Source organism: Pteropus medius, unplaced genomic scaffold (assembly GCF_902729225.1).
Source record: "Pteropus medius unplaced genomic scaffold, Ma_sr-lr_union100, whole genome shotgun sequence".
NCBI classification, from domain to species: Eukaryota; Metazoa; Chordata; class Mammalia; order Chiroptera; family Pteropodidae; genus Pteropus; species Pteropus medius.
The window spans coordinates 15,000,370-15,027,379 of NW_024349797.1; the positions used below are offsets into that span (position 1 = coordinate 15,000,370).

The following is a 27,010-nucleotide window of genomic DNA, read 5'->3' on the forward strand; positions in this document are numbered from 1 at the left end:
AATGACTTATTCACAAAGCAAATTCCAGTGGTACCTGTACATATGGCCTAAGCGGAGAACAAACTCCCCTGTATACTGTCCCTATCTATCAAAGCAGGTCACACCCAACCGAAAGAGACTTCACTTAAGCTAAACCCTCCAGACCACACGAATGAGACAGTGTTACACGAGTCAACTGTGTTCCCACCGACAATGTCAAACGTACATTTCCTACTATTCTCACTTTTGACAAAAGTTTCATTTTTCAAACTGAGTGCTCACATTTCTAAAGATAATTCTAATTTTTAGTAGTCGGCCCCTGCTTATCTAATACAACTATCAGAGAAAGCTGACGGGTCTCAAAAACGGGGCTGAATGGGGAAAACGTACAGGCAGTGTATGCGAACTTTTACCTAAAGATATCACACAAAGCAACGTTTGTGTATATGTACACACACATGCACCCCAAGAGTATAAAAATTAGAGCTGGACACCCAGCAAATTAATGATGGGGTTTTCTCCAGGGAGTGACGGATAATTGGACTCAGTAGAGACATACTGGGGACTTCTTTAGGAAAATTTTATTTAAGAAAAAAAGGTCTGAATCAAATATTGAAAATATATATGTTCATATTTATTTTGAACAACAGACACACGGGTGTTCATTATAATCATTTGTACTGTTGTTATTTTTAATTTTTCAAATCAGAGAAGGAAAAATGAGATTACGTAAGGTAAGGCAACTCCGGAATACTTCTTCTGAGATAAAAAGCAATATGCTGGGCCTAATGGGCCTTCTGACCACAGAGAGACCGGAAGTCAAAAGAGTAGAGTTCAAAGAGCTTGTGAAACAACACTTCCTCGAGGTGATCTGAACTCTAAAATTGGGTTGTCTCTGGCCACCACGTGACTGGAATTTCACGCCCACAAGGACCCCGTCCTCTTGACAGATGAGCACTCAGGAGGCCCAGAAGAGACCCGTCCCAGGGCACAGTCAGCAAGGGGGGAGCTCAAAGGCTCAGCAAATTTCCCATTTCAGAGTCATCCCTGCAGGGAGGACCCTCAGTGCACCTGGGGGTGCACATGCGGACCTGACAACAAAGACGCACGTCCCCATCAACATGCATGGACTGTGTCCAGGCTGCTGTCCGTAGTACCGCCCACCCCAGAGCCAGAGGTGTCTTACCAACTTCACAGGACAATTAGGCCCTAGTAGTTGAGAGAAGGCCAAGAGTACAGGTGTCCAGTGCAGGGAATGGCGGCCGGACACCACGCACAGCCCCCAAAGGATAAACGTGTCAACTACCTACTGCAATGGGGCATTTCTGCTAGACTAGCCTTATTTTATTTTCCTACTGGCTCCACTATCAAACAAACTTGCATTTAATGTAAATACTCCAGACTGTGAATGTATAAAAAATGAACCATTCTATAAATCCCAAATTTAACTAAGAAAAAAAAACTCAGAGCTTTGTGCGGTGGCAATATTGTAGCCAATGAGGTTTATCCGAGGCACGATTATTGCTAAGAAAAAAAGACAGATGAAAAAGACCTTGGCTTTTGAGCAAGTAAAACAAGCATCATGTGACAGGCTCAAAGCTGACCAGCCAGGAGGCTTGAGACAGTATGCAGTTCTGGTCCAGGCTTGCTTTTCCTCCAGGCCTCTCAGCAGACGCCCTGTTTGAGGGTGTTTGCCCTGGAGCTGGTGCCCCCCACCCTCTGGACTGATCAGCCTTTTCTTTACAATACAGAGACTGACCGGGCGCTCTCCCAAGGCCCTGTCCAGCTTTGGCTATCTCTGCCCTTTCTCAGGAGGAACCTGATGCCTCTGGTCACCCTGTCCTCAAAGGGCTGCCAGGACCCTGCCTTCCTGTCCCAGGGCAGATGAGGTGTCTGTTGTATGTGATGGAGGAGGAGTTACCTGGTGAGAACTGAGCTCTGTGCACCCCAGACCTGGCTGACGGTGCCTCTTGTAGACATCACTAACCCCGGGGTTCCAGCGTGAGGGGGCACCAGTCACCTCGAGGGCTTACGACGGATGGCAGGACCTCCATGACAGGTCCTCTTCGGAGGGGCCTGACGATCTGCCCTTCTAACAAGTTACAGGTGAGGCTGCTGCTGGTCTGGGGACCACACTCTGAGAATCCCCACGCTAGCCCACTGACCCCCATGCTGTGGGACAGATGCTGAGGCTCAGCTGGGGAATTTCTGAAAATGCAGATTCCTCACCCCAGCCCCAGAAGAGTCCGAGCAGCAAGTCAGGAGGCCTGAGACCCTGGCTGAGACACCAGTGGCAGACTGAACCTGGCCACGCTGGTTTCCACCCACCATCTGTCCTCTGGCCCAAAAAAAGGTCAAGGACCCTTTGTCTCCACAGATTTTCAGAGGTGAAACTTCAGCTTCTCTATAAAATAAACTCATGCTATTCAAGAGATGGCCCCCTCCTTCCTGTCTCTGACCCACGGTGCCTCAGAAAAGGACAGCCAGAGTGGCAGAACCGCGGCCTGGCAAACAAGACCCGGGGCTGGCTTCTGTGACTCTGATGTGTCTACTGAAAAGCCACGGGCAACAGGGAGTCTCACTCCACTTGGGGGACGACCTCCTGCCCACACGGGGCCACACCAGAGTAAGAAACGATGTCTGTCTTGCTTCATTCCAGCCCTCACAAGGGGACGCTGGGCAGTGCTTCGTTTAGAAAACCTTCTTGAATGTCCCTTGACAATAACCAATTATGTTTGCACTATAATGCCAGGAGGGAGGGGAAAATGGCAGGATATGCAATTGTATATAGGGCACGACCACACCACATGAAACAAAAACTATTCATGCAAAAACTGGAAGGAAACACTAAAAATGCGCATAGTGATTGTTTTGGGGCGGTGGAGTATGGGTAGTTCTTCTTTTCCTACTACTTGTTTGTTTTCCAAGCTATTTACAAAAAGTACACACTACTTATATGACCAAAACTTTATGTTACAATAGAGCAGAAGGAAAAAATACACAGCACAGCACTGCCCACACATAACCTGTGTCAGCCCCAAAGGCAAGTGTCCTGCCAGCTTTCTTCAAGTGAGGACTGAGGGGCAGGGACGACTGTGGCCCTTAGCAAGTGCTTTCAACAAACAGTTACTCTGGGCCGGCCTGCGGGGACTGGGGCTGCCACCACACCAGCCCTGACCTCAAAGAGCTAACAGGGCAAAAGCCAGGCAAGGACACCGGGTCCTCCTTTTCACCTGTGCGTCTTTCTGGGCCCTGAGAACGGACTACCCATCTCTTCCTTCTTATGACAGTACCCATCTTCTGGAACTCTGCACAGTGTCCCCAAGAGCGGCAAACTGCTTCCAAACTGACAGTCTCAAGCAGGTGTCAGGCCCCTTTGGCCGGCCCAGATCTGGACGGTCCGAGCTGATCACCACCTGTGTGTGTCCAGCAAAACTAGAGGTGGCATCTGCATGGCCAAACAGCTCGCACGAGAGCCTCGCTGCTCCGTGCTGCTCGCAGAGAGCTTGGGAAATCCTCACCTCCACAGGAGGCCTCCATCACTGCCATCAGGGAGAGGTTACCGCCTCCCAGACACACCTGAGGCAGGAGACACCTGACCATCTGCCCTTCTAACAAGTTCCAGGTGAGGCTGCCACTGCTGGTCGGGGGACCACACTTTAACCGCCCCCCGCCCCCCGCATTAACCACTGACCCCCGTGCTGTGGGAAGGATGCTAAGACTCGGCTGGGGAATTTCTGAAAAAGCCGATTCTTCACCCCAGCTCCAGAAGAGTCTCCACCACCACTGGCTCTGGCCAGCCTTGCAAGCCTGTTTGAATCCTGAATTTCTGTATTTCGTGGCGACATCCTCCTTGGTTTTGATTCATTTGAAGCTTAATGAAATAGGCCTTCATCCAAGCAACTGAGGAAAGTGTTTCCCGTGACAGATGGAGGCCAGAACTGTCTCATTCCTCCAGACCTTCCTCTACCTCAACAATCTCCCCTTCTCTCCTTCCCATGACCCTCCAAACTTGGAAACTCAGCTGCCCGCCAAAACTCCACTCAGGTGTCACTTCCTCCAAGAAGCCTTCGTCAACTCCCCTCTCACCCCCATGCAGCCTGAGTTAGGGGTCTTGTCTCTTGAACTGTGAGCACCATCCGCTTCCCCTGGCACTCAGCACATAGCATCAAAACCATCTGCTTCCCATGAATGGTGCCTGTAGATAAGGGATCAAGAGCTGAGTCCCTGAGAACAGCCAGCACAGCTGCCAGACAGTCTCTCCACTCAAGTTCAATAGCAGCACCATCGCTCTTGCCCAGCTTCCCCTGCCTGTGGCCATCACAAGGGAAACACCAGCTGAGACCCACCTGCTATAGCACACTTGGCTCTGACGTGGACTCCCTCAAGGTGGACAAGGAAATGAACTCTCTTCAGCCCCACAGACACAGCTATCCCAGGCCTCACCCTGACCCCCGGCCCCTCCTTAGCACAGCTGGCATCTGTAACTAAAAGGATGGGGCTGGGTGTAAGCCTCCCAGAGGCTGCTCAGAGTCCACAGTGCTGGGCTACCAACAGTCCACGGGATGAGCACAGGTGGCTTGCTGAATTGGCCACTCAGGCAAAGCATCCAGCACCCCAAGCTCCCCAGCCCCATATACCCGATCCCAATGGGAGGAGGAAGAAAGCAATCATCTCAGAAAATCCAGGACATTGTCCACTTCCTCCCTCTCCCAACCTTTCTCAAATTCACATGGAGTAAGAAGCAAGGGCTCCAGCCGCGACCCCAGCCCCCGCCCTGCATATAGCCCAACACCGCAGCACGAGGTCCACTTGGCAGCTTATCTGGCGGGACCTGACCTCATAACCAGTGACCTCTGCACCAGGGCAGAGAGGGGATGCACCCAAACCCCTAACCAGGACTAAGTCTCAGCCCAGGAAGCTGAGTGCTAGGAACAGGTCTCAGAGGCAGAGCCTGGCCAACATCTCAGTGAAACTCCGACGTGAATCTGGAAGGGGCTTGTTCTTGAGCAGTGGTTCTCAAATCATGTTCACCAGGGTCCTGGGAACCCACAGAGGTGACATGAGAGAGGGGAAGGGGCTGAGCAAAGGGTACTAAGAACCCCAACCCCCAAGTCAATCGGTCATGGGCTTCACCCAGGGTCTTAAGAAAAATCACATGGGGGAAAATTTTAATGCTAAGAAAACGTTTGAAAACCAGGGCTCTGTGGGGTTCAGTTTAAGTCCATACTGCATCAGTGTTGGCCACATGAAGATCATGAATATCATCAAAGGTTCTCGCCCGACCTTCCCAAGGCTGGGATGAAGATTTTAACAGCTCTTCACCATCACGCCCTCATGCCTGACCCACTATCTGCTAATGAAATGTGGTGAGCACTTGACAAGCGGACACTCCGCACCGTGAACCCCAGTGATCCTGTCTGCAAGCTGGGAGCTCACTGATTACATTCCTGGCCCAGGGTAACCCTCCTGTGGTCCCTTATCTCCCTCAGCCCTCTGAATTGCTCCTGTAGAAGACTCACTGAGCTGTGGATGATAACCACGCCAGGGTGCCCCTCCAGAAGCCCAGTCCACACCTCACTTGACTGTGTGCTTAAGGCCACGGTTGTGATTCGCTGGACAAAGTAAAGCAATCTGATAACTGACTCATCTCATAATGCCAAAAAAAAAAAAAGGATGTAAGTGAAAACGCACTTGCATCAAGTAGTCATCAGGCAGGTGCCTAACCATGAACACCGTTTCCTCCCAGCTTCCTATGGGGAAGCCGTCCAAGGGGCGACATTGCCCGGCGCACAGCAGAACTCCAGGGGAACAGAGAGCTGCCCTTACCTGGTAGTAGGTCTTAATGTTTCTCACCAAGATGGTCAAGTTCTGAATGCGGAGGTTCACGTCATTGTTGACGTGCTTGTGGATGCGTTGATTTGTAGGCCTGGGGTCTCTGGGGGAAGAAATAGGAGAATGGAAATTGTGTCCCCCGCATTGGCCACACCTCCTTTCCCAGCACGACAGTGTTTAGTCCTCTCCAAGCCTAGGCTGGTGTGAGGCTATGACAAGTGTGGCTCGAGATGAACCAGTTCTGCCACTGCCGAACGGTGGACCACAGACATCACCTCCCCGCTCCCCCAACAAGCCCCTAGCCCACCACAGGCCCTTGATAAATGTCATCCCTATTCCCACTGTATGCAGCACCCATAAGTCACAGCCAAACGCTAATGCAGACCCAAAAAGTTATGCTGCATAAAAATCAATAAACTACCCCAAAATGTATTTCAAAATTAAAAGGATTGAAAGCTGAACCAAAATATGTAAATTATCAAGATAAAAAAGGGGGGAGAATGGTATATTTTCTAACTTAAAGCAATAAAGATCCTTGACGTTCCATTTCACATGGGTTTCCCATCAGTGTCACCCGCAATGGTCTTGGGTTGGTCCTGCTCATGATTTACATCCCAAGGACACAATTCTATCTTTAAAGCTGACATCATCAGTCTGTGAGACTACACGGATTTAGAATACAACCTACGGGAAATACGAAGAGTAAAGACAAATAATTCATGTGGGAAACCCCCGAAGTGTCATTTATTTTCCAATCTCAGACAAATGCTGGGTCTGGCTATGATGAAACTAGAACTCTGAATCAAGTGATTTATAATTTCACTCATCTATGTACAGGACATTTCTCAAAATTCTCAGCGTCAAAATTTGGTTTCCTAGCTGAAGAGAACAGACTCAATATAAAAGATTTAGCTGCCACCTCTCCACGTACTGCTTTTTGTAACAAAGCCCTCCCCCATTTCTATCCCAAGACACTGGGAGGATGTCTAATTCAAATGAGGGCTGTCTTCACGGTTTCATCTGTCATCCGAACCCTGTGATAAGGGCGCTAAGCCTCCCAGGGGGGCTGGCATGACGGAAGAGAGGCAGGCCTCTTCCTCCTTCCTCAGTGACCCCCGTCTCCCCTCGGTAATGAGAGGAGCACCGGAAGGGGAGTGTGGGAGTTAAGGAAATCAATGTCAATGCCATTTGACTCATTCTAAGTCGATAATTAATACAAAATTGACAAAAAACAACCAACAAACAGAAATCATTTCAAATGTCATTGGAAGCACAATTTAACAAAAAAACACGAGCAATTTAAAATTCGACCCTTAAGTCATTATTTGATCAGTACACTACGAGTCCACACACCGCACTGTGTGTAAACCCCTCGATGCATTACACAGACTCAGCCATGGATTTTATTCGGTCATCCTGTATCCCTTAAAATAGTCACATGGGTACCTTGGGGCAACCAGAGGATCTTTTCAATTGTCATGTGACAACATTTCTCATTGTTTCCACACAGTAGTGGAGTCTGGCCAAGCCATCTACACATTACATGTTTCTCTTGGAGCCATTCATTACTGAGAAAATAAAGGTTAACACTTCCGTGGAAATTAATTTAGAAATAGAGGAGGCATTTAGAACTTAAACTGCAAAGACATTTTTGGCTATAGAAGTGTACCCAGCGTTACAAAATAATTTATCTTAAAGGTCCAATTTTCCTCTCTTCGCTATGGATACCTTAAGAGATGAGAAGCAATTTCATAAAGTGACAAATGTACTCCTTAAAATAGCAGAACTTAAGAGAACATGCAGAGCTTTCCTGTTTTGTTGTTATTGTAATCTCAGCTTTAAGTCAGATGGGACCACCCCAGGAGTGCCAGGAGCTGGAGGGCCTCGGCACACATGTGGATGTTCACTACAAGCACCCAAGTCACGGCCTGGGCGTCTGTCAGGTGACAGGAGGGAAGCCTCTGGTCATTCTGCTTTTGTTCTCACTAGTCCTAGGGAGCAACAGCTAACAGAAACAATACTCCAAGGGCCTCGATATTTACTATGTAATTAGACTAAGTATTATGATCATTAGTACTGCCTCCTTTATCAAGGCTCTGAGGGTTAAGAGAGGTTATTAAGAACCAAATTGAAACAAAAGTCAACTATGCTTAAGGGAAGGCCTGTCCCCACCCTGCCCAGCACTGTGTAACCCCCACCTCTCCTTGCTGCAGGAAATCAATCAAGAGCTGGATTCTTATCTGGGTCAAATCAGGTGTCCACTCTCGCATGCACACCAGCACGTGCACGTGGGTACACAAACCCAGTTCCGGGCCTCGCTCTAACGACCACCATTATTTATACATATATAATCTTTTTTAATTCTCCTGAAATCTATAAACTGCCATCCACTTATTACAGATCAGGAAATTGAGACTTTTTAAGTAATTTGCCCAAGATAACAGAAGTAGTGACAGAGAGGGGTCCTGAATTTGTCTGCCTGATGCCAAAGATCTTAAGTAATTTTCCTGAGGCAGTGAAAATGTGTCCAAAGTGAATTGGACACCTTGTTTTCCCTTGGGTACCAGGAGGTACCCGGAGAATTTGCATTTACAGAGGAGCTATTCAGCAGGTTTTCCCATGCATCTCCATCCACACCACTCAATGCTTGACTTTCATTCAGGAATTCTTAGGCCTGGGCCTCCCCTGAAAGCTGAGCTCACAGGGTTTTCGTGCTCCCAGGCACTGATGTCACCACGAGGCCAGGGCCAAGAGACTACCACTGCAGCCTTCTTCAGTTGCCAGAGACAATGCCCAGGTGCAATCACGTGACCTCCAGCCAGCCTCCATATGGCTCTGAAGTATTAGGTGACACACCTCTTATCTGAGCTCCAGCAACCCAGTTAGCATATTGCTCTCTGCCATTTTCTCAGGTCCTGCCATCTTGGAGAGAATTTATCAAAATAGGTGAACAGCACAGAGTGGAAGCTACTAGCATGGGAGATAAAGCAGAATAGCCTTATCACTTACCTGCTAGTCAGCCTGACATTTCTCCATTTGGCCAAAGTGAAAACAGGCTTAGCTTAAGGTGTAGTGTCAGATGCGGGCTTAGGACATGGGTCCCAGAGTTGTTTTGCCCTAGATCTCATTGGCAGAGTGCTAAGAATTATGCACTAATCTAGGAGACTAAGAATCAGGAGAAAGAGACTGAAAAAAAAATCTTATGAGGCGCCTCGAATCCTTTCTGGATTTACGGTGTATACGTAAAAGAGTAACACTTTTCAAGAAGCAGACGCTGTGCTAAACACATCATCTCATTTAATCCTCACAACCATCTCTTAAGGGAGGTACTTCTCTTCCCATTTTATATATGAGGAAACCAAGGTGATGAGTGACTTGCCCAACATCACACGGCAAGTCTGAGAAAGACCTGGCATTCGAACTCAGGCTGACTATCTAGGCTGTTGACACTAAGATGGGAATTCTTTTTTTTTCTTTTAAATTGAGGGAATTTTTACACAGAGTAAAATGTATATATCTTAAGTTAGAGCTGGCTGCACTTTGAAAAACGAAACATACTCCCGCCAATACACAGAACACTTCTACTACCCAGAAGTTCCCGTGTCCCTTTTCCAGTCACTCTCCACCCACTTCCAGGGGCAAATCATGTTCTCATTTCTATCACCTGGAGCAGGGTTATTCTGATCACCCAATCAGTAAACTGTGTGATACTGGTGCCACTCTCCTCGATTTCCTCATTCTGGAAAGCCACCCAATCAGCTTATCCTTGTCCCTTCTCTGAGCCTGATTCTGGCCAGAAGAACCCAGAAACACTGCTTGAAGCCTTAAGAGCTGCAAACTTATCAGTTCCCACTTCCAGAATGACTACCTTGGCACATTACAGAGGAGAAAAGAACATTTGAGACTGTCAAGGGGTAGGGAGAAGCCCTTCAAACTGAATTTAGCCACCGGCCAAGTGTGAACAAGTGATGAGTTGGCATTTCTCAAAGGAATGTCCAACAGGCTTTCCTGATTTACAAGCAAGTGGTAAACGCTTCAGGAATTCCAAAGGTCAGGGAAGAAAGAGAAACAGGCCCAGGGCTTTTGTTCTCCCTCCGCCTGGGTGTAAAAGCTGAATGAAAAGGCTGGGGATACTGCTGCCCTTTTTTTTTTTTTTAATTAAACAGTCTTGGGCTTGGGTAACAACGGGTTGAAGTTTCACTGGTTGCTGCATCAATGGAACCCAGTAATTCTCCGGGTCTAACAGAATGGGGGCGGGGGATTATTGCCAGAATTTGCCTATGCCATGAGTCTGCCCTAGGAAAACTCATCGATGTTCCCGGAGAAGTGCTGCCAAAGCTGACAACGGATTTTTCTAGACTCTAATCAAACTCAGGATTGGTAAAATTGGTAGTGCCTTAAAAAAAAACAAAAACCATTAACACTGCAGTGTCTTCCCACACCATGACACCAAATGACTTATTAAAACAAAAGGAGCAATGTTCTTTGGAAATTTTTTAAAACGATTTACCTTTTTAGGTAAATCTATTTAAACCACTTTCTAAAAATATTTGCCAAAGCTAACTGCTCCTCCTTCCTGGGCCACAAACGAAACCGATTCTCATTAGCTAAAGGGTTTATGCTAAAGTATAATAACTTGCTTAGTTGCAGGTGAGCAACAGGGGATGATCCATATATTAGGATGTTTTATTTTGTTTCAAGTGCCTGTGAATCATACTGACACGCAGTTCCAATATGTCCCCTGCAGTTTCTGAGTTAAAAACAGAAGGCGCGAGTAGGAGCCAACACCTACATGTGGCAGGCTGTCAATCAGACAGGCTCTGCAGAATTCAGCAACAGGAAAGGATGTGGTCACATACATGCTAGCAAGTGTAACTGCCACCATATTGTTTAAGCTGCATGCTCCGAAACAAACAGTACGACAGATTCTGACTCCCTGTGCCTCTCCTAACAGTGACTTTAAATCCAGTTCATGAGAAGCGACTTAACCAATTGCACTTGCTATGAGGCAACAGAAAATGGGAAGATGAAAAGGGAGCTCAGAAACACAGACATCCTAACCTAGAGTGAAACTTTATAGTCACTCATGGATGCCCCCAACTCCCCTGACACTTTCCTTAACTAGACACTGTTGTTACAGTTCCTTGACCCTCAAAGAGGGTTTTGTTTTGTTTTTTTTTTTAATTTCATTGCTTAAATCACAGGTAAGTACCTGAGTTAATTGCACTACCAACACCAGGTGGGTGACAGTCATTCAGTTCCAAATTTCATCAAACAAGCTGCACACCTGCTGTCCTGAGGTTCTTCAAATCCCAAAAATGGCGGCGAAAATGCACTTGATACTAAGATAACAGTAGCCCACGTGCGAAGTGGCTCCCGTTGTAACCTCGCGTTCCATTTCTACAAACTTAAACTTTCTGAAGCATCGTTTTTGCCCGTCCTCTGTGAAAATAACTTACATTTGTAGCATGATTTGGTTCAAAAAGATGCCATCCACTAAATCCATGTACAAAGTCAGGTTGTCCTGGTTACCGCTTCCGAATGGGCCCAGAGTTTTCACCTGCGGGGAAAGAAAGGTAGGAAGTCACCCCCACGTGCACAGTCTAAAGTTGTCCAGGGCAAAGGCGGACAGAGCCCGTGTGGGCAGAAGGGGTGTCACCCAAAGCCCACCCACACTTCAGCAGGCACCAAGCCTACCCTTCCCCCAGGGCCTCTCTACCCTCCCCGCGACAGACAACGAACACGAGACAGCAGGAGGAAAACTTCCTCGCCACTTTTCTCCAGCGTCCCAGAGCGGAAAAAGAAAATATAAAGACTTTTCAATAAATTTCCCACGTCTCAAATCCATGTGAAATCACCGCGCCCACCCCAGCCTGTACACGTTCCCACTCAGAACCCCCCTACCCCTGCCGTCACCGCCACCCACACGCTGGTCTCAGGAGTTCAAAAACTATACGCGGATATTTTTGAAGAGTGGGTCCCTTTCTCGAGAGTCAAGCCACAGGGGCCGGGGGAACCACTCGGACGCTGTCCGCTTCTGGGCCGCCGGCTCCGCGCCCCGGCGGGAACAGGTGTACCCGCTCTGCCGCTGGCCGGGCCGAGAGCGCCGCGGGGTCCTACATCGGGCGCGCTGGCTGAGTTGAAAATGTCTCCGGACCCCGGGGCGCGGGCCCCGGCCAGGTACACTTGCAGGGTCCCCCGCGTCCCGGGGCTACCCGGGGCCCCGGGCGAGTCGGGTCTGTGGCTACCCGGACGGGCGGGAGAGGAGCCGGTGCACCAACAATGGGGTGGGGAGCCGGGCGCACTCACCCAGGTCACCAGCGGGCTCTGCAGAAAGAGCTCCATGAGCTCCGAGACAGTCAGGTCCATGCTGAGGCTGCGCCCGCCAGCTCCGCGCCCCGCGTCCCCGTCCCCCGCGCCGCGGCACAAAGCGGCTCCGGCAGCGAGCGGCGGGCGCGGGGCTCCGGCGGCTCGCGCCCGGGAGACAAAGGCGGGGCGCGAGCCCACGTTCCGCGGCTTCGGCGGCCCGGCGCCCCGCCCGGGGCTGGGGGAAGGGGAGGGCCCGCCGCTCGGGGAGGAACAATGCGGGCGGCGGCCCCGCCCCTCAGCGGCCCTCGGCGGCCGGCGCGCCGCCTCGCGGAGCCGGGGCCGGGAGACGCGGCGCGGGCTGGGCTGGGCTGCGCGGGGCGTCGGGAGGGGGCGGAGCGTCCCGCACGTGCGTGGGGGAGGGGCGCCCTGCGACGGGTCCTGGCTGCCCGCACGTGGGTTCGCTGCTGCGCGCCTACGCCGAGCGCTCGGCGCCCCAGCACGTGGCGCCTCCTTGCGCGCGTGCGTCTGCCGTGAGGCCCCGGCGCCCAGTACCGACTATCGCGCGCCAGCACTGGCCGCTCGCGAAGGTGCACGGCGGACCCTCACCCCGAGACTGCCGGCCCTAGACAGGTGCAGCCCGTCGGCCGCGCGGGGCTACGGCCCCGGGTGCCGCCGAGGGGCCCCGCCTGCGCAGATGGCGGGAGATCCAAGCCCGCGCGCCTCACGCGCCGGGGTAGGTGGAGCGGGCAGGTGGAGCGCAGGCCGGTGGAGCGCAGGCCGGGAGGCCGAAGGAGGAAACTTTGGGAAGAGTTTAGACCGTCGGAGCGTGACCGCTTGCGCCCCATCGTGCCACCTCCGGGCCGTCTGCCTTCTAGAAGTACCTGCAGCAAGCCGGTGATGTGGCCGCTCGGACCTGGGCCCGCCCCAACTATAACTTCACTCCCTCCACCCTCAACACTACCACCACTTTTCCGGAAAGGAGCCAAATTCCAGATGCCAACTTGGGGAACATAGTAGCAGATTGGTGGCAAGCGACAGGAAAAAGGACAGGGGCCCCAATTGGATGGAAAGCAAGCCTTGGGCCCAGATCTCTCTGCTGAGACAGCTGCCGTCGACCCGAGTTCCTGCCGGTCTCTGTCACCTCCCTTTGGACTGGTAATAATTTCACAGCATAATTCAGTCATTGTTCAAAGCACTTTAAACGATTTAATTAACCTAATCCTCACGGGTTACCCATCTGATCCAGTCAGGGGTTGACCTGAAGCGCCTAGCGTAATCCTGGGCAAGTATGCAGTAGGCACTAAATGGCTGTCGGTTGGGTTGTTAGTAATTTGAAGGTTGGTTCTGTCAAGTGTTAGGGCTGCGGCATCTGCCGGTGAAGTATGGTATTGCAGCCGAGTTCTGTCGCACCTTGTTGGGGTGGCGAGAGGGAGAGATTGTGGCCCCAGGAGCCAAGTGGGCAGTTAGGGATTCCTAAAGAGAAGTATGGAAGCCCGAGTGACGGAAAAGAAAGTGGGATACTTCGGAGGAACTAAAAATTCGAGCCCGTGTATTTTTTTTGTGCACCAGAAATTTATTAATTCCTTAAGGCCTTCGCCCATATGGTAAAATTGGTTGGAAAATAGGTATAAATTGTATCCCCACCCATGCTTGTTTGGAAAGCCCCTGTTCCGTAAAGTAAGGGATGCCTTTGCAGCCAGAATTTTTTTCACATTGACCCCAACTCTTTTGGAAAGAGTAGACGGGGTCTTTAAAGTTATTTATTTGATAAGGATTCTCTTTCACACTGATGTATCAGCAGTTCATTGGCTGGATCTCAATGGTACTTGTTCCCTGTGAGACAGGGGGTCACCTAAACTGGATGCTGCCCAAGTTACAGAGTAGGAAGGCTTCAAAGGACTGGACGACCTGGACAGGTTGCTTCCTAAGTCTTTTAAATCCCTCAAATCAAAATAAACATTTTCCTTAATGATTCTATAAAGTAATTTTGAGGTCGAAGGCATACAAAAAGGTTTATAATCACTGTCCCTTCTTCATCTGCCCTATTCTACCACTATTAATAGGAATTATCTCTCCTAAGTCTCGATCGAGTTCGGACGTAAGCTGCAGGAAGCAAACACATAGACCGTATACTAACCACTAAGCAGTGGCCCTCCATACCGCCCGGCCAAGAACATCCTTTGTCTTTCACTCCAGCTGTCTTGAGATTTAACCCTTTGTTTTTAAATTTTCATTTCTGTGTGAAAAATAATCTTTCTGCTCTATACATTGCTTCCTAGACAGAAGCAGTATTGTAATTATGATCTTCATTCTGATTAAAGGAATTTTCACCCCTCAGGAAATGCTGGCTTAGCCGTGTAAACTAATAGCATCTCTGTGTTACCTGATAGGAGCTTAAATTATTTGTATAACTGAGATGATGTCTCAGTAACTGATTTTTGTTATAATGAGCATATATTTCATAATATTTTTTTATTTTGTTAAAGTACACATAACAAAGTTTACTATCTTAACTATTTTAAGCGTACAATTCAGTGGTATTAAATACGTTCGCATTGTTGTGCGGTCATCACCACCATCCATCCCCGAAACTTTCATCTTGTGAGTCTGAAACTATACCTATGAAACAATAACCTCATTCTCCCTGCCCCCAGCCCCTGGCAACCCCCATTCTCCTTTCTGTCTTTATGATTTCGACTGCTCTAAGTGCCTCATATAAGTGCAGTATTTGTGTATGTCTTTTTGTTTTAGTTTCTTGTCCTCAGAAGTTCATCCCTGTTGTAGCATATTGCAGAACTTCCTTACTTTTTAAGGATAAATAATACTCCACTGTGTGTATACATCACATTTTTCTTATCCGTTCATCTGACAATGGACACTTGGGTCGCTTCCATGTTTTAGCAATTGTGAATAATGCTGCTGTGAACACGAGTGCACAGTAATTATTTGAGATCCTGCTGTCAGTTCTTTGGAGTGTTGTGGGATTGCTGGGTCATGTGGTAATTCTGTTTTGTTTGTTTTTTTTTTTAATTTTTGAGGCAGCTCCACACTTTTCCAAGGCAGCTATACCATTTTACATTCCCACCAACAGTGCTCAGTGGTTCCAGTTCCTCCACTGCCTTGTCAACACTTGTTTTCTGTTGTTTTGTTTTATTTTGTTTTGATAGTAGCCATCCTAGTAGATTTTTGATGGTTATCTCATTGTAGTTTTCATTTTCATTTCTCTAATGATTAATGCTGTTTGAGTATTCTTTCATGTGCTTATTGGCCATTCATATATCTTCTTTGGAGAAATGTCTTAGGTCTTTTGCCTATTTTTGAATGGTTTTTTTGTTGTTGAGTTGTAGTTATGTATTCTAGATATTAATCTTATATTAGACATGTGATTTGCAAATATTTTCTCCAATTCTGTAGGTTACTTTTTGACTCTGGGGATAGTCTCCTGATGAACAAAATTTTCATGAAGTCCAGTTTGCCCATTTTCTTTTGTTGCTTTTGCCTTTGGTGTCATAGCCAAGAAATTGCCAAACTCAATGTCTTTGAAGCTTTATTCTACATTTTCTCCTGAGCGTTTTATTGTTTTAGGTCTTATTTTTAGGTCCTTGATTCATTTTTAGTTAAGAGTCCAGCCTCATTCTTTCACTTATGAATATCCAGTTTTCCCAGGACCATTTGTTGGAAAGACAGACCTTTCCCCCACTGAATATCTATCATCGCCATAGATACCACCCTCGCCAATTTTTTTTTCCTGTGATGAGAACTCGTAGGATTTACTCTCTTTAACAGCTTTCCTGTGTGCCTTACAGTGGCATTAACTGTCATGGTATACAGTACATCCCCAATACTTATGTCTTACAACTGAAGTTTGTACCTTTTGACCACGTTCCTCTAATTCCCCTTCCCCCAACCTCTGCCTCTGGCAAACACAAATCTGTCCTCTTTTTTATGAGTTTTGTTTTGTTTTTTTTAGATTCCACACATGAGTGAGGTCACGCAGTATTTGTCATTCTCTGACTTATTTCACTTAGCATGGCAGAATTTTCTTCTTTTTATGGCTGAATAATATTCCATTGTGTATATATACCACAACTTCTTTTTCCATTCATCGGTCGATAGACCCCAAGGTGGTTTCTGTCTCTGGGTTATTGTCAATAATGCTGCTGCGAACATGGGGGTGCGGGTATCTCCATGACACAGAGATACCTTTGATTTCCTACAGATAAATACCCAGAAGTGGAATTTCTGGGTTATAGCGTAGTTGTGTTTTAAGTTTTTTGAGGCATCTTCATCCCGTTTTCCGTAGCGGCCGTACCAGTTTACAATCCACCAACAGTGCCCGAGGGTTCCCGTTTCTCTACGCCTTCACCGGCATTTGCTGTCTTTCATCTTCTGGTACCAGCCATCCTAACAGGTGTGAGGTTATATCTCCTTGTGGTTTTTGATTTGCATTTTCTTAATGATGAATGATGTCAAACATCTTTTCATGTACCTGTTGGCCATTCATGTATCTTCTTTGGGGGGAAAAAAAAAGTCTGTTCAGGTCTTAATTGGATTATTAGATTGGGCTGGGTTTTTGTTTTTGCTATTGAGTTCCATGAGTTGTTTATATATTTTAGATATTAAGCACTTATCAGATATATGATTTGGAAATATTTTCTCTCATCCAGTAGTTTTATTTTTTCATTTTGTTGATGATTTCCTTTGCACTATAGAAGCTTTTTAATTTGAGGTAGTCCTATTTGTTTGTTTGTTTGTTTATTTATTTTGCTTTTGTTGCCTTTGCTTTTGGCGTCAGATCCTAAAGTCATCACCAAGAATGATGTCAAGGAGCTTAGCGCCTGTGGTTTCTTCCGGGAGTGTTATGCTTTCAGGTCTTACATTCAAGTCTTTAATCCATTTTGAATTAATTTTGTGTATATTGTAAGATAGTCATCCAGCACCAGTCATTGAAGAGACTATCCCCATTGTATATTCTTGGCTCCTTTGTCTTATCGTCTTATCTGTGGGTGTATTTCTGGGCTCTCTATGCTGTCCCATTGATCTTTGTGTGTTTTTATGCCAATACTATAATGTTTCGATTACTGTAGCTTTGTAATATAGTTTGAAATCAGGAAATGTAATGCCTCTAGCTTTGTTCTTCTCTCTCAATATTACTTTGGCTATTCTGGGTCTTTCATGACTCGATATAAATTTTAGTATTGTTTGTGGCATTGGAATTTTAATAGGGATTACACTGATTTTGTAGATGGGGTAGTATGAATGGACATTTTAACAATATTAGTTCTTTCAGTCTATGAGCATGCAATACTTTTATTTGTGTTTTCAGTGTTTTCCTTTTCTATCAATTTCTTATAGATTTCAGTCTATAGATTTTTTATCTCCTTAGTCAAATTTATTCCTAGGTATTTTATTCTTTTCAATGCAGTCATAAATGGGATTTTCTTAATTTCTCTTTGTGCTAGTTCATTATCAGTGTATGCAAACACAGATTTTTGTTCATCAATTTTGTATTTTGCAACTTTACTGAATTTGTGTATTGGTTCTAACAGTTTTTTGGTGGAGTCTTTAGGATTTTCTGTGTAACATGTCATTCACAAATAGTGACAGCTTTAATTCTTCCTTTCTGATTTGGTGCCTTTTTTTTCTTTTCCTTGCTTAATTGTTCTAGCTTGCACTTATGGTACTGTATTGAATAGAAGCAGTGAGAGTGGACATCCTTGCCTTGTTCCTGATATCAGAGGAGAAGCTTTCAGCTTTTCACCACTGAATATGATGTTAGCTATGGGCTTGTCATATATGGCATTCATTATGTGGAGGTACATTCCCTCTGCACCCATTTAGTTTTTATTATGGATGTTGGATTTTGTCAGTTGCTTTTTCTGCATCGATTGAGATGATCATCTGATTTTTATCCTTCATTTTGTTAATATGGTGTAGCATATTGATTTGCCGTTTGTTAATATGGTGTAGCATATTGATTTGCCGCTGTTGAACCATCGCACATCCCTGGAATAAATCCCACTTGATCTTGGTGTGTCGTTGAATTTGGTTTGCTATTATTTTGAAGATTTTTGCATCTATTTTCATTAGGGATACTGGCCTGTAATTTTTTTTTTTTTTTTTTTTTTTTGCATCCTTGTGTTTTGGTATCAGGGTAATGCTGGCCTCATAAAATGAGCTTGGACGTGTTCCCTCTTATTTTGGAAGAGTTCAGGAAGGATTGGTATTATTAAGTGTTTGGTAGAATTCACCAGTAAAGCCATGGTCCTGGACTTTCCTTGGGAAGTTTGATTACTGATTCGGTCTCCTTATAGTATGGTGGGCCCGTCGTCCTTGGTTTTGTTTTTTTGCAGCTTCAGTTACCGGCAGTCAACCACAATCTAAAACTATTAAATGGAAAGTCCCAGAAGTTAACAATTCATAAGTTTTAAAATTGCACGCCATTTTTTAAAACTTGCATGCCGTTCTGAGTAGTGTGATAAAATCTCACATCATCCCACTCTATACCATTCAGGACGTGAATCATCCCTTTGTCCAGCACATCCAGGCTGTATATGCCATCTGCCCATTAGTCACTTAGTAGCTGTCTCAGTGATCAAGTTAACAGTTTTGGTATTGCAGTGCTTCTGTTCAAGTAACTTATTTTACTTAATAAGGGCCCCAAAGTGCAAGAGTAGGGATGCTGACAATTCGGATATGCCGAAGAGAAGCCAAGCCATAAAGTACTTGTTAACGTACTGTCGGGTCACTAGTAATCTAATGTTATTTCACAGTGCCTGCGTTACTCTCCTTACTTCATCTCATCGTATAGACATTTTATCATATCACATCACAAGAAGAGGGTGATTACGTACCCTCTTCTTGATATTTCCTCAAAAAGATATTTTGAGAGAGGCCACATTCATGTAATTTTATTTCAGTGTATCGATTGTTCAGTTTTTAGTTATTAATCTCTTACTGTGACTAATTTATAAATTCAACTTTATCATGGGTATGTAAGTATAGGTAAAGACAGTATATATAGGGTTTGGTACTGCCCACTGTTTCAGCATCCACTGGGGGTCTTAGAACATATGCCCTGCAGATAAGGGGAGACTAACTGTAATCAGTCTGTTCAGAGGTTTATTTTTCCTTGAGTTAGTTTAGTAGTTTATGTCTATCTAGGAATTTGTCTATTTCACCTAATTTCCTGGCCTGCAATTATTCATAGGATATTTATAATCCTTTTCATTTCCGTAAAGTTGGTAGCAATGTCCCTACCAAATACCTTTCATTTCTGATTTTGGTATTCGAGTCTTTTCTTGGTCAACGTATTGTTTCTGTGAACAAAGCAAGGCTGTGTGTATTTTTCCTCCATTCCAAATCACGTCAGCCACTTCCTGTAGTGAAACTGCTTTTCCCCAGCTGTCCTCCGTAGGACTACCTGGCCTGTTGAGCTGAGGGAGGACTAGGAGGCGGGGATGGAACCACCCCAGGCCAAAGTGCTACAGACTCTTACTCTTCTTACTGAGATTTTCAATCAGCTCTTCTTAATTTGTTATGTGCCTTTGGCTAATTTCCAGAGTTCTAAATGGTTGGTTTTGACAAGTCTGTAGTTTTTAAATTGCTTTTTCTGGGCATGATTGGCCAAGCTCCTCAGTCTGCCATTCCTGGGCGTGTAATTTTAATCGATATATTGGCTATTAACCTCAACTGCATAGACTGTGAATGACTCCTAAAAACAATTTCAGGTTTTAAAGTATCATAGCCATCTCCCTCCAGATTTAGACTATAAACATGTTAACTAGCTACCATCTGCTGTCTACCATTGGAATAGTTGCTCTGTGTATACACCCATTCTGCAGTCCTCACAGTTGTGATATTACTCCCATTACAAGGCTCAAGAAACTTGCTGAAGGTCTCAGGAGCAGAGTACGAATTCAAACCCAGGCTGTTCTAACTGTGCTGTTGCCATTAGACTTTGTCCACAACTTTTCACCGTTTTCTACCAGGAAATTAGTTCTTAGCATCAATTGATCAATCGGCATGTACGGAGCACATATTGTGAGTGTGGCTTCCTGAGTGCTCATTCAGCCTCTTTTGTTTGTTCTATCCCCTCCCCACTGTAATCTTCCAAAGCAGGTCCTCCAAGGGCTCAAGTGGTGGTAGGAGGGTCGGGGGGAGTTTGGATGAAAGGTTGTCACTAACAATTCCTCACATTCTCTGCCTTTTTTTGGAAGCCACCAAAGAATTCTGAAAGTCAGATTTTTCTGGCTCTTAGTTGTGGTGGACTCTAACATCTCAGTTTGAGTGAAAATAGAACCATCTTAGAGATTGGTTAATAAAGTGTTATTATTTATTTACATATCGTTCCCAGAGTAGTGCTTTAGAACAGGGGTCCTCAGACCCCTGGCCACAGACCGGTACTGGTTTGTGGTCCGTTAGGAACCGGGCCACACATCAGGTGAGCAGCAGGCCAGCAAGTGAAGCTTCATCTGTATCTGCAGCCGCTCCCCAGCACTAGCATCACTGCCTCAGCTCCACCTCAGATCACCAGGCATTAGATTTCTCGTAGGAGCACCGGTCCCTGGTGCCAAAAAGGTTGGGGACTGCTGCTTTAGAAGTTAGGATGAGAAAACCTGAAGTAGCATTTTTTAAAAATGACAGTAGCATTAAAGGAAAATTAATTGATCTGGTTTTTTTTTCTTAAGACAGCAGAAACACATTTCTGTATAAAAATTATTTAATGCTAGAGTGAAGTGCTAAAAATATTGAGTAATCACATTTTTCAGGCTATCTAAAATGAGTTATCCCTTCAGAAATTTCTGAGAAAAGTGTCCATTTAAATCTACGTAGGAAATTATCTACCCAATCTGTCTACCTTCCCATCTACCTGTGTACCTGACCACCATCCACGTTGTTGTACTAATAGGTGTACAAAGAGAATCACATAAATCTGGGCCTGGCTTTTGGGAACTACATCCTAGGAAATATACCAAGATGTTAAAAAGTTTAAGAGCATGAGATTTAACAAACATCAGACCAACAGATGAGTGCTCTTTGAAACCAACAGCTCTTGGATAGGTCCAGCGATGAGAGGCAGGGTCTGTCTTTACATGTGCAGATCTGTGACCAAATGACTAAGACGAGAGTCAAGGAGTTAGAGGTGCCGGAGCCAAGGACAAGTAGACCAGGAAAGCTTCAATAAGAATTTCTAGAGTTGAAATGAGGCAAGATATGGTAATTCTATAAACCCAAAATACCCTCTTGTTGGTGCTGTTAACCTAAGGCTCCAAGGTACAAATGACAGAAGTCACGAGTCCCCCTTTATATCCACAAGAAGGAACTTCATGGTCAAGAATGAATCAAATGCTTGACTGTGTAAGGGCCTCAGCTAAGACTTTCCCAGTCTGTATATCTGGTGTGCACATTACCTAATCTTTGTTCATTCATCCAGTAAACATTTTGGAGATCCATATGTGGGCTAGGTGTCATGGGATACTAGGGACACAAATTTGAAAAGGATATAACCCCTTCCTTCAAAGGAGTAGAGTGAACACTTCTGAATGTTGAAAGGTGAACATGAGTTCATCTGTAAGCAAGGCAAGAAGAGAGCACTGAGGAGCACAATACAGGGCACACTAAAGGCATTAGGGCCCGGCATGACAGGGTCAGGGACACACAAGTAATGTGGCTTGGCTGGAGCTTGAGAATTATTTGGGAAGATGAGCACTCAAGATGGAACCCTAGTGAATGCCAGCACTTAAGGGGTAAAGAAGAGAGCTATCAACAGGAAAAGCCAAAAATGTTAAAGCACATGATACTATAGAAGCCAAAAGAAAGCTATCAAGGACACAATGAATAGTAGCAAATGCTGAAGTGTCAAGTCTCGTAAGGATGGAGAAGGGTCTGTTGAATAGGTAGAAAGTGATCTGCACTGGGCAATGTCTTTGGAATGGTGAGACTAGAAGTTAAACAGAAACCCATTTGGCATCATGTTGAAATCACTGTTTGCTGTGAGTAGTCTATGGAAGAACTTACTTAGAGTGAAAAGGTCAAGGAAAGTTGTGTCTCCAACCAGAGCTATTTTAAGGAACAAGACATCTGACTCTAGATGTCTGAAGAGAGGCTATCTAAGTTTCCTTTTGGAATTATTCTAAAGAGCCCAGATGAAGCATTAAAGCCAGGGAGACAAAAACCAAACTGTTTTAGCATTGGGTATCACAACCTACTGCCTCATGTCTCAATGTCCCAGTATAATGGTGGACAACAATCTATCCCTTAAAAATTTGTTTTCATAATCCTCTTGCTCAAAATGGACGTTATGGCAGTAAAAGTTAACATAACCTTGTAATACAAGAATTTTGAAGGTTCTCAGTTTTCCTCCAAAAGGGATTTTTGCAATGCTGTTTAAACAGTTTATGATAAATACTAGAAATCTGTTGAAAACCTAAAAAGTTTTCTCCTTAAAGAAATCTTTCACTTTAAGGATGCTGCTTATAGCCTTACGAGCTTTCTAGAGACCACTGCTTAAATCAGTTAAGAACAAAACCAGGAGGAATGACTGCCCCCTGCTCTATGCCCCTTCTCCCGCCCCACTTCCAAATTCACTTGCAAATCGGAGTTCCAGAACATGCAGGATCTGAATGTAATTAGCCAGGGAGAAACCATTAAGCTTCGTTCTGTCCAAAAAATATCCAAAAAAACGCCAAGGTTGCATTTCTGGACAAGACAGGATGAAAAGGTGTTTCCACAATTACGAACCTGTCTTTTCAGAAATTCTTTGGTAATCACTCTAAGAAGTGAAATTTCAAAATTTTTAAACATTGCAAAATGAGCGAAAGAACCAGTAGCTATCATTAAAATGGAAAAGAATCTATTCACATCATTATATTCATATCAATTATCAAGACAATATCTATGCTTAAGGGCATGGGCTTTTGAGTCAGGTAGAGAGCTATATCAATTCAAGTGTTATATTTCTAGCTAAGTCTTTTTGCTAATTTATTGCTAACAGTCTTCCTCAATGAAATGACAAGCTATTTCAGACCTCATTTCTCCTATTATAGCAACTAGTGTCAAGTTTCTGCTTCAGTAACCGTAATCTCTAAGGAATTGCAATAGTCCGTCAATGAAAAGGTATCTCTTGTATGTCAAAGGACAGTAGTTAATACTTTCCTTAAATATAGTGGATCAAAAGTTATAAAGGCAAGTGATGTTTCTTCCCTCTACCCAAGAACCCTCAGAGAGTACCAAGAATCAGTCAAAAAGCGTTTAAACTCTAAAGCACAAACATTTCACATTAGCTTTTCTAGCTAACAAAGGAAGCCATGATATAATTAACTCAGATCTTAAGTTTTTCTCCTCTTTATTTGCAAAGTAAGTTAATAAACTTCAATAACCAGAATTTGTGACTCAGCAGTAGCTCTATACTGTAGTGAAAAACACTTAAACTCTTACAGTTAATTATCCACCCAAAATTTCTGTTAAAAAAAGTTAGCCAACCAACCTTTTTTCATGATTGTAGCAAGTGTCGCTTTCTGGTTTTCTATCCAACTATTCAAATATAACCTTGTTTTAAGTACCACAAGTTAGAATTTACTGAGGACTAAGCAAAAGAAAAGCATAGAAGCACACAGTGCTTAGTAGATACTAAAAGTATATGATACTTAAACCATTTTCCTTTCCTAGATATGAATTTTTATTCACATTTGTAAATACATTCCTCAGTGAGTTCTAAAATCTTCACGTAAAGTGAGGGTATGTAGAATTGAGATTTCATTTCCTTAAAAGAACTTTAGCACACCTATGACAATAAAAAGAACCTGTTCAAACGTACTATTTTAATAAGGTGATACCTGATGGTCCTCTGGCCAGATACTTACTTAGGAACCACCACTCTGAACTCCAACTGGCATTCTAAAGGGAGTAGTTTAAAAAAAAAAAAGAAAAGAAAAGAAAAAAGAAGCATACAACTAATACAATTTCTCTTACTCTTCACTTTTCTTTTTATTATTCAAAAGTCAGATGTTATTTTTAAATCAACCATCCTCAATTTTGATTTAATGTACCGTCATTTTCCCAAGATATGAAATTTCAGAATCTCTTTGGAATACTAATTTCACGGTTCTAGGTTTAACAAAACTGTTGAAATTTTAAATTCCACTCTACTTCCCTGAATTCTCAAGACAGTTGCTGATGTAAATTTTAATATAAAATATTTAGTCACAAAATAGTATTGCTTTTGTATGCACATAGTTGTAAGATTACTTTGCTTTTGTCAATAAAAACTATACCATCTTTCATAAAACTCTAAACAAATTAGGAACTGATGTAGAACAAAAATTACACATGGTAAAACAGGTACCAGCACAACGTTAGGTTATATTACATCAAAAAAAGTTTTAATGGTCCCAAATATATATACTCAACAACTAAGCATACACTCAAGGGAGAAAAAAAATCAAAAACAAAATGAAAAAAAAAAAAAAAATTATGACACAAATGACCACATCTAGAATTCCACTCAATCTTTAATCAAGTAGGGACAGATCCCCACTTTAAAAAAAATCTGCAGTTCGAAGGGCAAAGGGAACAGATAAAAAAGAGGAAACTTTATATTCGCCCCTCCCCCATAGGTTTTCCAAACCTGTTGTAGCTTGACTAAAATGTTCAGAATGTATGATTTTAAAGGCAGGTCTCTTTATACAAAGAAACTGCTGGCATTCTTAACTAGTGAAGAATTGTGGCCTAAAAGCCTATTCTTCTGAGTCTCAAACATGGTCCGAGAAAGCATATTCTGATTGTAGCAACTGACCAGTCAATCCAGAGTTCCACTTACAAAACCCCTGCCCTGTTGGCTTTATGTTTCCATTTCCTTCCCTGAGAAAAGGGCAATGTGTGGTCCAAGCTGGAGAGCTCAAAGGCTTAAGTCTTTCCCCTAATGTAATCCCCTCCTCCTGCTCCATTGAATTGGCACTTGATGAGCAGAAGTCAAGTGTGCGAGGCTGATCTGTGTCAGTCATTCACAAGAGACCACTGCTTTGTTGTGGATTTTGTAGGGGGTAGGGGCAGAGAACCAGTTTTTTTTCAACAGGTACTGATTGTAGGCAGTTGCCATTATTATGACTCAAACTTTGCTTTCTTTGACAATGGTAACGTGTCTTCCTTGTCTTCATCCTCATCATCATCTTCATCATCATCAGGATAATCTACCAGACCAACAAGGCCTCCCTGTTCAGAAACAAGGGTTATTTAAAGTAAACACCACATTTTCAAATACATGTTTTAAGTATGGAAAAAGGACATAGACCCCTCCCACCCCCAAATATGAACTGTGGTTATTTCTGGGTGGTGAGATGATTGCATGTAACTGAAATTCACTACTTTTATATATTTCCTAAATTTTCCAGAGTAAAACAAAAACTTTTTAGTTTATAATTCTAGCAAATTACCTAGGAGATAGAAACATTAAAAATGTTTCCAAGATTAACAATGCATTCAAATTTTTAAATCAGTCTAAACAGTATCAAAATAAACTACAAAAGATAAACAGACCACCAGAAATGAGGTCATACAATTAGAGGTTAGGGAAGTGATCTTGCTCTGTCCCTTCTCCAACACTTCATCTGGACTTCCTGTTAGCCCTGCTCCTTCCTGCTCCTTCACCAAAAACCACTATAGCTCGCTTCAGGTGCCCCCAGATTCCCACTGCTCGTCCTCAGCCTTCCCCTTCATTTCAGCATTTCTCACATTCACTTTTAGCCCTGAGCATCTCCTATTCACATCAGAGGAAAAGGGACAGAGGGCAGGCATTATATTCCTGACTTAGATCAATGAATCCCAAATGCCAGTCTATTATGCTAGTCCAGGGCAGCTAAAAGTGACCAAGCGAGTTTTCATTCTGATGTGTCTTTCCTACTTTTGGTTATTAAAATTTTGATCCTTTCTTGTGTGTAATGTTACTAATGGCAGATGCTTAATTCCTTTTATATACCTTGTCTGGCAAAATAGTTTGGAGTGTCCAGATATTTAGCTTATCTTTTGCCAGTAAAGTCTTTATCTTGGTATTAATTCTGAAAGTTGATAGAAAATAACTTAAAACTTTTAAATGTCTATAAATGTTATGACACATCCAGAAATTGCTTAACTTTAGGTATGTTCAAGGTGGTGGTAGGAGAATTATTCTCTAGTTCACAAATGTTAAATCAGTTCCAAAAGACAGTAACCAGAGGGAGTCTCAGTCACGACAATTGCTGTTGAGAAGGCTTAAATTAGATAGGCGTGGGAATCAGACATGTACCTTGGTAGTAATAGCTGCCGTCTGAGATGTATTTTTAGGGACGGATCCAGGAGAGCCTGGAGATCCTGGAGATCCAGGTGATCCTGGAGAACCAGGCAGATTTGTTGCAGGTGACTGGCTGGTGAGATTAGTCTTTGTCCCACTAGAGAGGGAAAGCTTTAAACTTGGGCTCTGCCGGCCAGAAAGATTTGTTTTCAGAAGCACCTCCTTTTCTTCACTTTCTTTTACTAAAAATAAGAATATTGTCAATAGTTGTCAACCATGGTCATCTTTTAAAACCTCCCCCCTACTCCCTCCCAAAAAAAAGGTGGCACTAAAACACAATGAACTAGCTTATTCCTCTGCTAGGGAGAAACACTGAAGATAATTTCTGAACTAAGCTTAGCAAAATACCAAGCACCACTATCCACTGGATTTTACTATTGAGAAGGAATGAAATCTTCAGTATTATAGTCATTGTTCCTACCCTTCCTAAAATAATAAATTTCTCCTTACTTAAGTCAACTTAAGAAAAATTACTCTATGCCTTCACAAGACAGCGATTCATACTCTATAAAGCAACAGTCTTCAATATCTATGTTGTGACACATACAAATTAGATACTAA

General features: G+C 44.2%; 2 protein-coding genes, 1 long non-coding RNA gene and 1 pseudogene across 4 annotated transcripts in view; 2 read left to right on the forward strand and 2 right to left on the reverse strand.

Annotated features, from left to right (window-relative positions):
• The window catches only part of CCDC88C (coiled-coil and HOOK domain protein 88C), a 113,898-nt gene extending 101,544 nt beyond the window's left edge, over positions 1-12,354 (reverse strand). Inside the window, exons 1-3 of the mRNA XM_039884030.1 lie at positions 12,124-12,354; positions 11,274-11,374; positions 5,809-5,917 (exon numbers count right to left, since the gene is read on the reverse strand). Coding sequence (XP_039739964.1) covers positions 5,809-5,917; positions 11,274-11,374; positions 12,124-12,183 — 270 coding nt within the window. The 5' untranslated portion in view covers positions 12,184-12,354. The remainder of the gene's footprint in view (positions 1-5,808; positions 5,918-11,273; positions 11,375-12,123) is intronic.
• LOC120619969 (uncharacterized) lies at positions 1,447-1,596 on the forward strand (annotated as a pseudogene).
• A 520-nt stretch (positions 12,355-12,874) lies between the features above and the next one.
• Positions 12,875-27,010, forward strand: part of LOC120619613 (uncharacterized) — a 28,416-nt gene continuing 14,280 nt past the window's right edge. The window contains exon 1 of the long non-coding RNA XR_005657577.1: positions 12,875-13,278. This is a non-coding gene — a long non-coding RNA (uncharacterized LOC120619613). The remainder of the gene's footprint in view (positions 13,279-27,010) is intronic.
• PPP4R3A (protein phosphatase 4 regulatory subunit 3A) overlaps positions 24,087-27,010 on the reverse strand; it is a 37,192-nt gene continuing 34,268 nt past the window's right edge. For both annotated transcript variants that reach the window (XM_039884027.1, XM_039884029.1), the window contains exons 14-15: positions 26,405-26,631; positions 24,087-25,335 (exon numbers count right to left, since the gene is read on the reverse strand). In XM_039884027.1, the coding sequence (XP_039739961.1) occupies positions 25,225-25,335; positions 26,405-26,631 (338 nt within the window). In that variant the 3' untranslated portion in view covers positions 24,087-25,224. The remainder of the gene's footprint in view (positions 25,336-26,404; positions 26,632-27,010) is intronic.